The 16997-nt window shown below is 42.6% G+C and overlaps 1 protein-coding gene across 1 annotated transcript in view; it reads right to left on the reverse strand.

Moving 5' to 3' along the window:
- Window positions 1-16997, reverse strand: part of LOC140199145 (H(+)/Cl(-) exchange transporter 4) — a 117901-nt gene that overhangs the window by 18548 nt on the left and 82356 nt on the right. The window contains exons 4-8 of the mRNA XM_072260747.1: window positions 10678-10865; window positions 5784-5906; window positions 4658-4864; window positions 3163-3243; window positions 1893-2438 (exon numbers count right to left, since the gene is read on the reverse strand). Coding sequence (XP_072116848.1) covers window positions 1893-2438; window positions 3163-3243; window positions 4658-4864; window positions 5784-5906; window positions 10678-10865 — 1145 coding nt within the window. The remainder of the gene's footprint in view (window positions 1-1892; window positions 2439-3162; window positions 3244-4657; window positions 4865-5783; window positions 5907-10677; window positions 10866-16997) is intronic.

Genomic DNA, 16997 nt, shown 5'->3' on the forward strand with positions numbered 1-16997 from the left:
CAATTCAGCATTCAGCAGGATTGTTCCCTCCAGACTCGACAAGAAGCTCAGAGACCTCACCCTTCACCCTTCCTGTCAGATCGCCTGTAGGTGGTAAGAGTGGGCTCCCTCACCTCTGCCCCTCTGACCCTCAACACAGGTGCCCCTCACAGCTGTGTATTAAGCCCCCTCCTTTACTCTCTGTATACCCATGACTGTGTCGCCACCCACAGCTCCAATCTGCTAATTAAATTTGCTGATGACACTACATTGATTGGCCTAATCTTAAATATTAACGAGGTGGCCTACAGAGAAGTAATCACACTGACACAGAGGTGTCAAGAAAACAACCTCTCCTTCAATGTTGCAAAAATAAAGGAGCTGGTTGTGGACTACAGGAGGAATGGAGACAGGCTAGCCCCTATTGACATCAATGGATCTGGGGTTGAGAGGGTGAACAGCTTTAAGTTCCTCGTCATACACATCACCGAGGATCTCACATGGTTGGTACACACCAGCTGTGTGGTGCAAAAGGCACAACAGCACCTCTTTCACCTCAGACGGTTAAAGAAGTTTGATATAGGCCCCCAAATCCTAAAATCTTTCTACAGGAGCACAGTTGGGAGCATCCTGACTGGCTGCATCACTGCCTGGTGTGGGAACTGTACTTCCCTCAATCGCAGGACTCTGCAGAGAGTGGTGTGGACATCCCAGCACATCTGTAGAAATGAACTTCTCACCATTTACAGAGACAGGTGTGTAAAAAGGGCCTGAAGGATCACTGGGGACCCAAGTTTTCCCAACCACAAATTGTTCCAGCTGCTACCATATGGGAAACGGTACTGCAGCATAAAAGCCAGGACCAACAGGCTCCAGGACAGCTTCTTCCACCAGCCCATCAGACTGATTAATTCATGCTGATACAATTGTATTCCTATGTTATATTGACTGTCTTGTTGTACATACTATTTATCACAAATTACTATAAATTGCACATTGCACATTTAGATGAAGGTGTAATGTAAAGATTTTTACTCCTCATGTATATATGAAGGATGTAAGTATTAAAGTCAATTCAATTCAACTCAATTCAAATTCCCCACATACCTTTATCTCAGACATTATCCCTCTCGCCTTAAATACATGTTGTCTCTTGTTTGACATTTCTACTCAGGGGAAAAATACCAACTACCTACCCTGCCTACACCTCTCACAATTCCCTTCTCTCATCTTCTTCCACTCCAGAGAAAACAACCCAAGTTTGTCCTACCTTTTCTCATATCCTCTAATCCAGGTGGCATCCTGGCAGAACTCTTCAGTACCCTTTTCAAAGCTTACTGTAATGGAGCAACTAGAATTGTACGCATACGTGGTTCAACTGATGTTTTACATAGCTGCAACATGACTTATTTACTCTTGTAATCAATGACTTGACTAAAGAAGGCAGTATACCTTCATATGCCATATCCCTTCTTTATCAGCCTATCAATTTGAGTGGCCACTTTCGGTGAGCTATGGACTTAGACCTCTAGATTCCTTTGTACGTTTGTACCTCAACGCTTTTAAGGGTCCTACCATTAAATGTATATTTTCCCCTTAGACTTCCCAAAGTACAACACCTCTCACTTGCCTGGATTACACTCTACCTGCCATTTCATCACCTTTATTTGTAACTGCTCTATATGTAACCATAATCTCAGTGCTTATTTCGGATTTCAGTGGGTGGTTATGCATTATTGATGACCATTACCCTTCTCTTGACAACATGACCAAGCCTGGTTTGACATCATATGGTGGCAATCAGGTGACTTGTTCCTTCCATGATGATTGGCTTATCTTAAACCCAATCGATTGATAGAGCTGTTGTCATCGAGATGATTCTCACTATTGATGGGCTTGCAGCCTGTCCTTACCTTCATTCCAAACGTAAATATGGTGATGATGATTTTGAAAACAAGAGCAAGAGCCAGCTGCCATAGAGCCGCGTAGACACCAGGACCCGCAGGGCGGTCAGGGATATCGTCCACGGGCCGGGTCATGTTTGGGTCATTGATGTAGTCGCAGAGCTGCGAAGATTCAAGTGCCCCGCAGTCATTGAAAAGTTCAGAGATGAGCTCGCTTGTGCTTCGTCGCGTGTACGGGTTGGGAAAGGCAAAGATGGCGGTGATGGCAGTGACAGTTATCACCTCGAGCACTGGGTATCTGCCCAGGTTTGTGTTCTTGCGCTTCCTGCACCAGGCGATATTTCCTCTTATGAACAGGGTCCCCCACAGGCCCCCGAACACTCCCAGCAGGATGAAGGGCACCAGCTCGGCCATGTACCAGGGCGTGTGATACTCCACATAGAACAGGACAAGTCTGCTGTTCCCGAACGGGTTGATTGAACGAAGAGTGAACGCGGCCACCAGCGCAGCGAAGAATGATCTCCAGAGTGTCTTCAGTGGAAAGTAGTAACTGACCTGGAAGACAGCAGCAGAATCTAGAGTCAGTCACCCGGTCCCTGTTTCAGCACACTTTCAACTGCTTACTTGCTGAGATGGGGAGCACGGAGTTGGGGCACTTCCTTGTGGCATCCCGCCAAAGACTTATTTTCACACATTCACTTTCTGAAAGTGTTTGCTGGCACTTGTTGTCTATCCCTGTAACAGGAAATCTAGCAGGACTATTAAAGGTCAACAACACCACCAAGTCAGACTGGATAAGGATAACAGATATCCTGGGACAGGCTTTAGTAAAACCTGATGGGATTTTGCTTCAGTCTTGTAAATCTGTGTTCACTTGGCACTAAGACACTTAGAAACATTGTACCCTGCCCTCACCTAGCTTCCAACGGCCCAGTTTTGTTTTATTTGGAATTGTGTGAATGAAGTTCTGAGCCGAGGCAGAGATAACATCTAAAGCATTGAACTCCCAAGAAACATGCGAGGAAAGTGCCCAATCCAATAGAAGCATAGCCAGATAATGCAGGGGAGAGAGCTTATATGCTCAAACGGAAAGCAGGAAGACCCAGCTCCAATGGATGGAAGTGAATAGGGCTTGAAACCCCTCACCTTCTGTGTCGCCACTCAGTCAACTCTCTATGAGCTTACCTGGCGTCGGTTGAGAAAGTTCATCGGGAATTACTGATGAAACAATATCTCACAAGGTTTGGTACTAGGGAAACAGTTTGAGCAGGAACTTTACCTCTTCCAGACTGAAAAGCACACCTCCGATGGGAGCACCGAAGGCAACAGAGACTCCTGCAGCAGCAGCAGCTGACAGCACCTGGGGGGTGGACAAACGCTCTGGTTACTCACTGCCTGTGAGCTTGCACTGTCACAATCAACAAATAATTCCTTCAGTAGGGGAGCCAATCTTCAGATTTAACAGGAATCTATACAATCTTCATGCTGGGGCACACACGACTCAATGGTTAATCTGCACTGTGCTCATACCCAGAGGCTGCACACCAACACAACATCACCATCATCACTGAAGCATATGAGAGGACGAGCCTTACACTTAACAATTAGCAAGACTAAGGTCCTCCATCTGACCCCCAGATCCTCAACACCTCCCTCACTGGACCACACTACCCACCGACAACACAGTTTAGTGGAAAGACCTTTGTAAACATGATCCACTTCTCATATCTCTGGAGGCACCTCTCAGTGAAAGCAGGCATCTCCAGGTTATGAACGCCCAAATTATGGACACCATTTGAACTCCATAATACTATTCAATTCAAAAGTCCAGTATATGTACATATGTTTGTTCCTACGAACTGCAGCACTATTTTCCTCTCTGACCACTTTTAGTAATTGTTCTTTCTTATGCGTACCATTCATTACAATACTATGCAAGTGCAGTTATCATATTAAAAATACATTTGCCAACATGGACAAAGTTTACTTCAGGATGTCAGTAAATATAGAACTCATTTTTTTTTACTCAGGATGATATCCACCATCAAAGCTCCTACACACCCTATGGTTAGTTGAGGTAAATGGTGTTTGATGGTCAACAGCTCAGACTTGGAAAAAAACCATGGTCTACTACGCAACAGTGATCTCTGTCCTCTATTACACTTCCGAGACCTGGACTACTACACCAACATTCTCCATATTCACTGAGAGGACGAGTGAACCAACATCAATGTCTTCTCCAGTTCTGAGATCCTGTCAGCTACAGTGGACAGGGACCAACATCAATATCTTCTCCAGTTCTGAGATCCGGTCAGCTACAGTGGACAGGGACCAACATCAATATCTTCTCCAGTTCTGAGATCCGGTCAGCTACAGTGGACAGGGACCAACATCTGACTCCAAAGCAGACACTCTGTTCCATGGACTGCCAGGGGAGAGATCACCAGGAGAACAGAAGGTGAAGACAGAGTTGAGAACCACAATTCATTCCACATGGAATTCCTGCATCACCTCACAAATGACCTCTCCCTCCTCATGCTCCAACTGTAGAAAAGTCCATTACATCCACATTGGCTGCAGAAGCCACAAAACCAGAGTGGAAGTGAGTTTTCCTCAATCTTGAGGGACTGCCAAAGGGGAAGGAGGCATGCCCTGAATAAAGACAGGAGTTTGGAATTTCATCTATATCAGTATTGGGAGATGAAACCCCCAGACCCCACCAAAGTGACCCTCCACCATTTATTTATAAGCAACTCTACTGTATTATCACTTACCTCTCTCCTCTTCCCTTCATTCTTACTGTATTTAGAAAACAAGCAGCAGAAGAGATTGCCACAACAACAGGCCACATGCACCAGAGGTCCTTCCTTTCCTAGGCTGAGGCCAGAGGATACGGCCAACACCAGGGTCACTGTTTTAATCAGGAGAGTCCACTTGCCCAGATAACCCCTGATAATGAAGCCACTGAGGATGGTTTTAATCTGGAAAAATAAAATTCAAGTCAAATGAAAAATTGTTTATGATATGAACACAGACACAGATCAAGCCAGATACAGATCAAACCAAAAGGATATTTTCTAAATTACAGTAATAATTTTTGCAACTTATAAAACTAATCTGCCTCAATTCAAAATCACAGCAGTGGAATGTCACATTGTACTAATGTATCTATGATTCGATAATACTTTGATAGTTTTGTGTGTCTTCAAAATCAGTTTTGGGTTCCTTCTGAGTCCTCACGTATCTCAGCTCACAATTAATGGCTGTGCCCCAAGTAATTCCCTCCTCTCTCCTCAACATATGATCTCTACCTCCTACCTAATGCCCTCCCCCTCCCTCCCTGGTGTTCCCGCTCGTTCTCCTTGTCACGTTCTTCTCCTTTTCTTCCCAAGGCATGCTCTCTCCCTCCCCCATCCTCTTTTTCTCCCGTTGCATTTGTTCCTCCTTTGAGACTCTGCATGAAACCTGGCTAGTTGAGCAGGTACCTGTCCTATTCTTATAGAGGTCGATAGATTCTTGATTGCGTATGGGAAGAAGGCTGGTGATTGGGGCTGAGGGGAAAAATGGATCAGCCATGATGAAATGGCGAAACAGACTCAATGGGCTGAACGGCCAATTCTGCTCCTATATCTTATGGTCTTATGGTCTACTCTCTCCTTTATGAGGCTCAATGGCAACCTTTTCGTCTCTTTCCTGTGAAGAAGCTTGGGTGGGGGGTGAGGTTGCATTACATTAATGATATAACTTAAGAGTAATTTGCTCTACAAAGTCAAAGGAGAAAGACATAAAGTGTGAGAGCGTCCTGTGGAGTTTTTATTTCAGATTGAAGAATTTGGAGAGAACTACCTGTAAAGGGTTCTGGACATCAAATAGCTTTAACCTCCTATGATTGGTACTTACCTCAGGAATTCCAGAGCCACAAGCATAGGGAGCAAACACCTTGACCAGTGAGACTCCCAGGAAAGCGAAAGTCAAAGCCCACGATATGTATAAGAGGTAGTTCAGAATGTACGCACTGGCACCCTGGGGAAAGAATACACACCACAGAGATCAATTTTAAAGTTATAGACACTCACAACCGAGAAATAGTTCCTTCAACCCACCACGTCCATGGCAACCATCAAGCACCCATTTATACTAATCCTATTTTATTCTTCCACCAATCCCTTTAACTCCCCACAAATTCTGTCATTCACCTACCCGTTAGGGGCAGTTTAAACACCAGTCTGCACATCTGTGGGACGTGGACAGAAACCAAAGCATTCAGGGGAAACCCAAGCCAGTAACAAGGAGAATATACACTGGCCTTTAGACAGCATCAGAGGTCAGGATCGAACCCAGATCACTAGGGCTGAGAGGCACTTCCAACACAAAGTACAATGTATTCAGAAACTGTGATTGGTACAAATGCCCCACAGAAACAGTAACTGATGGGAAAAAGAACCCCAATGGAGTCACATGGTACATTGATCATAGAGCAGTTAACCTCAAACAGTTGGCGTTCAACAGACAATGACATCTATCAAGTGCTAATGCTATTTATAGACAGGGCTTTAGATATCATCCTTGGTCAGGTGCTCTGGCAGCTACAAGCATTTAGTTGAAAGTCACAGTCATGGCAAGGAAGGTGGATTAGGGTAGCCAAATGTTCAAGATGCCAACCCTTGCCATGACACCCTGGTAGAATTCAATCCTCTGCCAGTGGCACCATACAATGGCAGCTGTGCATTTTCCTCCACTTCTGAGATTCACTTCAGGATGAGGTAGTAACGTGTATTAGACATTGGCTTTGCAGGAGAAGCCAGAAAGTGGTAGTAGATGGTTGCCTCTGTGACTGGAGGCCTGTGACCAGTGGTGATGAGTCCGTTGTTGTTTATCACCTACATCAATGATCTGGCTGACAATATGGTAAACTGGATCAGCAAGTGTGTGAATGACACTAAGACTGGGGATATAGTGGACAGAGAGGAAGACTATCAGAGCTTGCAGCGGGATCTGGACCAGCTGGAAAAATGGGCTGAAAAGTGGCAGAGAGAATGTAATGCAGGTGAGTGTAAGGTGTCACACTTTGGGAGGACCGACCAGGTGAATAGTCTTACACGGTGAGCAGTAGGGCACCGAGGAGTGCAGTAGAACAGAGGGATCTGGGAATACAGATCCATAATTCCTTGATAGGGAAATAAATTTGTAAATAAAGCTTTTGGCATATTGGCCTTCATAAATCAATGCACTGAGTGCAGAAGTTGGGATGTTATGTTGAAGTTGTGTAAGACGGTTCTGAGGCCTAATCTGGAGTATTGTGTGCAGTTTTGGTCACCTACCTACAGGAAAGATGTAAACAAGGCTGAAAAAGTGCAGAGAAAATGTACAAAGATGTTGCCAGGTTTGGAGGACCTGAGTTATAAGGAAGGTTGAATAGATTAGGACTGTATCCTTTATAATGTAGAAGATTGAGAGGAGATTTGATAGAGGTATGCAAAATTATGAGGGGCATCGATAGGGTAAATGCAAGCAGGCTTTTTCCACTGAGGTTGGGCGGGACTACAACAAGAAGTGATGGGTTAATGGTGAAAGATGAAAAGTTTAAGGGGAACATGAGGGGAAACCTCTTCACTCAGAGGGTCATGAGAGTGTGGAACGAGCTGTCAGTGCAAGTGATCAATGCAGGTTCGATTTCACAATTTAAGAAAAATTTGGATAGGTACATGGATGGGAGGGGTATGGTGTGCTATGGACTTGATGCAGGGCGATGGGACTAATGGATCAGAATGGACTAGATGGGCCGAAGGACCTGTTTCTGTGCTATAGTGCCTTATGACTCTAGACTCTAATTTGGTTCTTTTGCTGTGAATGGTACACAATTTGGAAGCAGAGTGCCATGAAAGTCATGTGCTTTTACCCCAAGCAACAGGGGATCAATTCCCACCCTCCCTTCATCTTTATATGTTAATCCTCTGGGCTGCACGGCATCTATCGCTCAATGCCACTGGTGTTGTGGGGTTGTGCTGTGAGCATTTCTACCCCTGCTCCTTCTCTCTCTTCCAGCTCTGTGTGGCGGTCTGCTCCTTCTCCCAGTCAAGCTGTCTCCCAACACTTTGCTGGAAGCATCCATTTCGTGTGGAAGCCTGGGATCAGCAGTCGATCTTCAGCACCTTTCCCTGTGATCTGTAGCTGAAATCTAGGATAATGTGAAGGTACTGCCAGATCAGGTAAATGGAACAATATGACAGACAACAGCTTCCGAACACCAGGGAGTTCTGGGCCAATTTCAGAAACTTCAAAAGGGGGAAATGTAAAAAGAAATGAGAGGCAAAGAGACCATTAAACAAGCTTATCTGCAGGCATAACATGGAATCCAAAATTATTGAACGGGAAAAGGATGGAGGTCACCTAGAGACTAAAGTGAGGCAAAGGCAGATGGAGTTGAGATTCTGGATGGGATAAGAATGGATGAAAAAAGTACTGGAAAGACTAGTTGAACTTAATGTGGATAAATCACCTGGTCCAGATGAGATGCATCCTAGACTGCTGAGGGAATTAAGGGAGGAAATTGCAGAGACCCTGTCCATAATTTTCCAAACATCTATTAATTCAGCAGTGCCTGAGGACTGGAAAATTGCAAATGTTACATTCTTGTTCAAAAAAATAGAGCATGGGGAACAACCTAGTAACTACAGACCAATCAATTTAACCTTGCTGGTGGAGAAACTTCGAGTATCAATAAATAAGAAAAAACATAAAATATGAATTGCTGAGTGAAGACCAGCTTGGATTTATTAAAGAAAAAATCATGTCCAATAAACAACAGAAATTTTTGATGAAGCATTAGGAAAGCAAATACTGTATAAGGCAAATGTAATTGATGCAATGGACTTCCAAAAGATATTTGATAAAGTGCCATCTAGTAAGCTTGTCATCAAGACTGAAGTCCAGGGAATGAATATTGTCACGGCACTAATATAAAAGTGGCTATACAACAGGAAACAAAAAAGAGCAGAGACAGATCATTTCTCAACTCAAGGGAAATGCAGAGTGGATGCAAGGAACTTCGCTTTCCTTAACAAATATAAATGGCTTGAACTTCAGTTTCCTAGGCCCAATTTTTGAATTTGGAAACAGTGTGATGAGTAAAGGATAGGAAAAGGCATCAAGGAGATATAGTGAGCTTGGTAAAATAGATAACAGAAGAAAGTTAATGAGCTAAATTGTTACATTTTGAAAGGAAGAATGGGAAGTAAGGCAACTGAGGGCACAGATTTACAAAACTAAAGAATTCTGGGGATGCATAGTTTTAATGAAAAGCAGCTAAAAAATCTGGGCTGTATAAATAGAGTCATAAAGAGTAAGGAAATCTCGATGATCCTCTATAAAACAATGGTTTAACCACAGCTAGAGAAATGTGCCTAGTTCTGGATGCCAACCCTAATAGATTGGAGAAAAAAGTCACCAAAATGATTCTAGTAATGATGGACTTCAGAATGGAGAAGCTTCAGTTATTCTCCCTGGAATAAGGAGATCTAATTGAAGCATTTAAGATCATTAAGGGCATAGACAGAGCAGATAGAAATAAACTGCCATTAGTCAAGGAGTTAAGAACTAGGAACATAGAGTGAAAGTGATTGGCTGAAGACCTAGAAGCAACATGAAGAAGTACCCTGGTGGAGGCTTGAATGAACTACCAGAATTAGTGGTAGCTTCTAATAAAGCAGGCCGAAGGGGAATAATATGGACTTGAAAGGAATGAATTTGTATGCCTTTGGGTAAGAGGATGTCAGCAGGATTAGCTAGATTACTCTTACGTAGAACCAGTATGGCCTCATTGGACCAAGGCCTCCCTCCTTGCTGTAACTACTGTGAACCTATAAGTAATCTGGAGGTAGTGGTACACGACAATGAGGTTGTCAGCTCCACTTGCTCATGGTGTGTCCAGCTCCATAAGTTAAAGAAAGGGCTTCAAGATGGAAAGACTAGTTAATGTCACCATCTGCCCACTCTATGTGCAACTGCCAAACTTCCACTGAATGTTTAATGTGCACACCAGTATGCCAGCAAATACAACCCACCCCGGAGGTGTGCTTGTAACACATACCATTTAGATTGCAAGGGGCAGTGGCGGCATTCAGTAAATGACTTCTAACAATTCTAGTATCTCACCTATTGCACAAATGCCTAGTGGGTTAATTACTATAAGTTCTCTCAAACTGATTTTTGTGTTGGATTTAACAAGACAGTGAACTTAAAGCCTTATTGTTTAGAAATTCATAGCTCGATTACTACAAAGCTCTGTTCTGAGCACAAAGTGTAGAGTCAGTGCAACTGGAGAGAAAATAATAAACCATTGCACACATCTTCTGGCTCATTACTAGTAAGCAGTGGCAGAGACCCAGGAAAAGATTATTTGCTTTTAATCTCATTTGGTGAACAGTAAACGAGATTATAGCAGTGTAGATCCTAGGGAAAGTAACTTAAAAAAAAAGTTTTAAGCAGGAATCAACTTCTTTGATTTCTATGGTTTTCATCAATGCTCCAAGAGGTAACATTGTCATTCAACATTTTATGAAGTAATGCCTCATGGATGTTCTTCACAGATGAAAGCTCTGCTTAGGAGCTTTGCTTGAAAATGCTACTGGAAAAAATGCATAATCCAACAGGAAATGTTTAGTTACAGCTCATGATTTGAATCAGGTTATGTGTCTAACTGGAGTTAACTACGTTCAAATTAATTAGCTGTGATGACATGAAACTCTGCAGTCTACTAAGACCATGTGCCAAATGGAACTCTGCAATTTCTTACTTCTGATCGGTTGGCCAAAAGCTCTGACCATGACCTCCACTGAGGGCACTTGTCTCTGTCCTCAAAGGTGGTCTCGTTGGAAGTCCAACAGCACTGCTCGTGACTGAACCAAAATCCAGCTAGGCACACTCCCTCCTTCAGGTCTGTCATCCAGTCGACAGCTAGGTCAATCACTCCAGCTAGTGTTCCTGAATAAGGCAGAATACAAGATTTAGTGTGGAAATAAGCTCATAAATTCTGATTTAGTGTTACAATGACTGGGCATCTACGTTATTTTTTTTAAGATTACAATTTTTTTTAGATTATTGAGGCAGAGACGAATGCCATGGACAAACTTTAGAATTGTAGGTAGACCTTCTGTGTTCCTGTAAAAGTATAGTGACCTTCCTCCATTGAAACAGCACCCACCCTCTCCTCCAGCTTTCCATGGCTACAATCCATTCTTTGTCTAGGGTGCAATGCATCAGAACTTCTTCAGCAGGATCTCCAAAATCCAATATCCAGAAGCAGCAAGTGCATCTGGAGTCACCATCACCACATTACACCCTGCCCTGGGCATTGCTGTTCCTTTATTGCTGCTGGGTCATTAATTAGAAATAGGGGTATAGGAGCCTGCTCAGCATTTTGTCCCTACTCCATGACAGAGCATTCACTAATCTACCCAGTTTCTGCCTTCTCCCTAAGTTCTTTAATCTGCCCCTTACTTGAATAGTTTTAATGACGTGGCCACCACTGTCTTCTGTAGTGAACTGAACAGGTTCTCCATACTCTGGGTGAATAAAGTTCTCCTGATCTCAATACTAAAAGGTATTCCTTGTTGTATATTTAATGTTTCAGTCATATCTGAGTAATATTGTAAATATATAGTTTGATTAAGCATTCTTTGTTTCTTTAAATAATTTCTTATGTGTTATATGTAAAAGTATGTGAATAGCATATGTCATTATGCCACCATGTCACAAGTGCATGCCTTGCTAAAAGTAAAAATAAGAATGTACTTGAGTTATCCCGGCTCCTTGCTTTGCTTTGAATTCATTTTATGTTTTGGTTACAAAACATAACAGTGGTGATGAGTAAGTTTTAACACAAACTAGAGACAGCTACTTACCTGTTGAAGTGCAGTTGAGTTTTAAAAAAACTGGCAGAAAATGGATAAATCCACAGGTTCATAAAAAGTGAGTACTGGGTGATAATAATCAAAAATACATTTAAAAAGAGCAGACACATTGGAAAGATATACACGTTGGGTTTCACAAAAGGGTGATGTATACTAAGCAAATTAAGTGGTATTTTACAGCAAACGAAGAGCCAAAGAGAAGTGAGTGGCAGGTTTGCTGAGTGTGCTAGGTCAAAGAGCATACAATTTGTTTAGAGAATTGACTGCTCAACCCAGCTGAAACGAGCTTTGCTGATATCATGACAGTAATGCGGGAACATTTAAAAACAAAGCCATTGTTGATTGTAGAATACCTTAGGTTTCATAAGTGGATTCAAAAGGAAGGGGAGTCCATTTCAGCAGATGTGGCTGAATTGAAGAAGATTGTCTGAGTATTGTCAGTTCAGTGATAGGTTTTAAAGATGCACTGAGAGATCGGTTAGTTTGTGGAATCTTGCAAGGAAGCAATCAAAAATGGCTCCTAACTGAAGTGCAATACACATTTAAAAGAGCATTTGAAATTGTTTGTAACAATGGAAACAGCAGGAGAGACGCAATTGAGTTGCAGTCAGAAATGACAGAGAGTGTGAACAAAATTGCAATATCTACACAGAAACCTGCCTGGCCAAATAAATTGCGTTACCATTGTGGCAGGGGTCCACATGCACCAGACCAATGCAGATTTAAATGCGAAACTTACAAAAAATGCAACAAAGTAGGTCACATGCAAAGAGCATGCTGAGGAGACAAAATCATTGGGGAAGAGAAAATGATAAAAAGTCAAGTTGCAGTTTCAAAAAGAGCACTAATCTGAGTGTTGTTATAAAAATCTGACAATGATGAGAGTGACACAGGACTAAGTAGCCTTGAGATTTACAACGTGAAAACTAACAAGAGACAAGCAACAGGGCTTACACGAGAAGTGAACGGCAAATTAACTCACATGGATTTGAACACTGGCTCAGCTGTTCCAGTAATTCCACATATCTTTGCAAACCTTTCTGGAGGGAAACTCTTCAGTAAAGTGGGCTGAGCTGAGGCCCAGTTACAGATCGAAACAGAAGAAGAGTCCAAAGTGTCTCTCAATGTAAACACACACAAAGGGGCTGTATTGTTAAAATAGGCTTACTTTTGGAGTAACATTTACATCTGAACTCTGGCAGAAAGTTATGGACAAGGCTGCAAGGCTGCCCAAGTGCTCAGTGCTACCTGATGACATTGTTGTTACTGGTGAGGATGACAAGGAACACCTCCAAATTCTGTGTTAAAAAGGTTATGAGATTATGGGCCCACAGCACAAAGCAACAAGCGTGAATTCTTTAATTCATGTATCACTTACTGACACACAAGGATTACACAAAATTCAAGCAGTGGTGGAGGCCCCAAGACCAAAGGACATATCACAGATGCCATCCTTTTTAGGACTTGTCAATTACTATAACAGATTCCAGTCAAACCTGACTACTATGCCTCCAGCCCTTGAAATCATTACGCAAATTGGGAAGAAATGGCAATGGACAAAGCAGCGTGAGGTGGCTTTCCAAAAGACAAAGGAAATAGTGACATCAGAACCTGTACTCACACATTATAATCCACGCCACCCAGTGAAGCTTGCCTGTGATGCCTCATCTTATGGTATAGGTGCAGCCATGTCACATGTTATGAGTGATGAAAGTAAACACCCCATAGCTTTTATATCACATTCTCTTGCCGCTGCAGAAAAAAAAAATCACGAACAGATTGGCAGAGAGGCCTTGAGTTTGGTTTGGAGTGTAAAACATTTCAACCAGCATTTGTATGGGAGAGAGTTTACCCTCATTACTGATCATCAGCCGCCAGTGTCCATTTCCCATCCACAGAATGTGTTCCACTAGCGCCAGCTGCACAAACGCAGAGATGGGCTCTGTTTCTTGGAGGACACAATTACAAGATGACTAATCAGGGAATGCTGATGGATTGTCCTGTTTACACTTGGGAAAGGAAATATCTGAAGAATTGACAAAGCAGAACACTCCTCTTGATGCATTCTCACCAATGACTCCCTATTGCAGCAGAGATGATCCAAAGGAAAACCAGAAAAGACCTCACATTGTCTCTGATCTATATGGCCACTCAAAATGTCTGGAACTTGAAGCAGAAATTCTAGTTCCTCCATCTTTACCTGCACCAGAATGAAATTGCCCCTGATGGGTGTTGCCTTATGTGGGGACTGAGAGTTACTGTACCATCCAAGCTGAGAGCTGAGGTGCTGAAGGAGCTACATGCCGGTCGTCTAGGCATGGTCAAAACGAAAGCTTAGTCCGGTGGCCTGAGATGAATCAGCAGGTTGGATGGTTTACCATGCACTGCTTGGGATGCCAATATGTATAGAAGGTGCCAAGAGCAGTACGTCTGCATCCCCGGGAATGACCAGCACTGCCATAAACACGAGAAAATCTGCAGATGCTGGAAATCCAGGCAACACACACAAAATGCTGGGGGAACTCAGCAAGCCAGGCAATATCTATGGAAAAAAGTACAGTCGCCATTTCGGGCCAAGACCAGGATTGCCGTGACAGAGGATTCATGTGGATTTTGCCGGCTATTCATCAGCAGAAATTTCTTGGTAATAGTGGATGCAGCTACAAAGTGGTCAGAAGTGTTCCCAATTGCCTCCACTACAGCATCACACACTGCTGATGTGTTGAGAAGCCTCTTCTCAAGGACTGGGGTTCCAGAACACTTAGTCAGTGACAATGGACCACAGTTTGTTGCAGAACAGTTTCAGTCATTTTTGGAAATAAATGAAATAAGACATATTACATCTGCACTGTACCATCCAGCTACAAATGGCTTGGTGGAAAGATTTGTCCAGAGCCTAAAGAAGCAAGTAACATCAGCAGAAAACACTGAATCAAAAGTTTGGCAATTTTCTCTTTAAATATTGCAACGCAGCACACTCCACAACATACATCAGCTGTCCCTGCTCTGATTTTTTCTTTTAAGTAGCTTTATGTTTTGGAGTTACAAAACATAACACCTGGCTCCTGGTTCTGGATTCCCCAGCCATCAGAACCATCCACCCTGCATCTAGTCCCGTTAGAATTTTCCAGGTTTCTATGACATCCCCTTGCCCTAGACCATAATGTTTAGCCATATGATACGCATGCGATATCCCTTATGCTCCAGTGAAGAATCCTAAACTACCCAACTTCTCCTCATTCATCAGCCCTCCCATCCCAAAAACCAGTCAAAAAACCTTTGTTGCGCTCTCCATGACCAGAAACATCATTTTTCAGGCAGCATTCCTCATTCAACTCCATGTAAAACTCCACAGGGAGTCTCACCAAGGCCTTGCAGGGACGAGGTACAGAAGCCTGACGGCACACACTCAATAACTCAGGAACAGCTTCTTCTCCACTGCCATCAGATTTCTGAATGGACATTAAACCCACAAACACTACCTCACTATTTATTTTATTTCTGTTTTTGCACTACTAATCTTAATTTAACTATTTAATATACATATGTATACTTACTGTAATTCCTTTTTTGTTTATTTATCATGTATTGCATTGTACTGCTACCCCAAAGTTTACAAATTTCATGACCTATGCTGGTGATATTAAACCTGATTCTGATCCACAAATTTGGTGACATTAGCTTTTATATTCAAATCCAAATCCAAAGGTGATGTCTTTAAATGCACGTGGAATTCAGAATAAAGTGGACAAACTCATGGCACAATTAGAGATTAGTCAGTATGACTTTGTGAGTTTCAATGAGTCGTGGCTGAAAGAAGATCATAGATGGGAGCTTAACATCAAAGGATATACTTTGTATCAAACGGACAGGCAGGAAGGCATAGGCAGTGGTGTGGCTCTGTTGGTAGGAGATGGAATTGCATCCTTAGAAAGAGGTGACATAGGGTCAGAGAATGTGGAATCTTTGTGGAGTTAAGAAACTGCAAGAGTAAAAAATCCATTGTGGGAATCATATATGGACCTTCAAATAGTAGCCAAGATGTGGAGTTGAGATTGCAAGAGAGCTGGAAAAGGCATGTAATAAGGGTAATGTCAAAATTGTAATGGGGACTTCAACATGCAAGGAGATTGGGAAGATCAGGTTGGTGTTGGATCGCAAGAGAGGGAATTTGTTGAATGCCTACAAGATGGCTTTTGAGAGCAGTTTGTGCTTGAGCCTACTAAAGAAAAGGCTATCTTAGCTTTGGTGTTGTGTAATAACCTAGTTCTTTTTAGGGAGCTTAATGTAAAGGAACCCTTAGGAGATGGTGGTCATAATATGATTGAATTCATACTGCAATTTCAGAGGGAGAAGCATAACTCACATGTATTAGTATTGCAATGGAATAAAGGGAATTACAGAGGCATGAGAAAGGAGTTTGACCAAGTGGATTGGAAGAGAAAACTGGCAGGGCTGGTGGCAGAGCAGTGATGGCAGAAGTTTCTGGGAATAGTTCGCAAGGTGCAGGATTATATGTCCCACAGAAAAAGTAGTTCTCAAATGGCAGAGGCAGGCAACCGTGGCTGACAAGGTAAGTTAAGGACTGCATAAAAGCTAAGAAAAGGGCATATAAGGTAGCAAAAGTGAGTGAGAAGTTGGATGATTGAGAAGCTTTTAAAATCCAACAAATAGCAACTGAAAAAGCTGTAAGAAGGGAAAAGATGAAATATGAGGGCAAAGTACCCAATAATATAAAGCAGAATACTAAAAGTTTTTTCAGTTATATAAATAATAAAAGGGAGGTGAGAGTTGATATTGAACCACTGAAAAAAATGTCAGATGAACTTAATGGGTACTTTGCAACAGTCTTCACTAAGTGTCAGAGGTCTGTGAATGTCAGGAAGCAGGAGAGAATGCCATTGCTATTACATAGGAAAAAGTGCAAGGCAAACTCAAAGGTCATAAGGTTGATAAGTCATCTGGACCAGATGGACTACATCCCAGAGTTCTGAGAGAGATTGCTCAAAAGATAGCGGATTCATTGGTCATGATCTTTCAAGAATCGTTTGATTCTGGCATGGTCCTGGAGGACAGGAAGATTGCAAATGTCACTCCACTCTTTAAGAAGGGAGGAAGGCAAAAGAAAGGAAATTATAGGCCAGTTAGCTTAACCTCAGTGGTTGAGAAAGTGCTGGAGTCTATATTATTAAGGATGAGGTTT

Source organism: Mobula birostris, chromosome 6 (genome assembly GCF_030028105.1).
Source record: "Mobula birostris isolate sMobBir1 chromosome 6, sMobBir1.hap1, whole genome shotgun sequence".
Taxonomy (NCBI): domain Eukaryota; kingdom Metazoa; phylum Chordata; class Chondrichthyes; order Myliobatiformes; family Myliobatidae; genus Mobula; species Mobula birostris.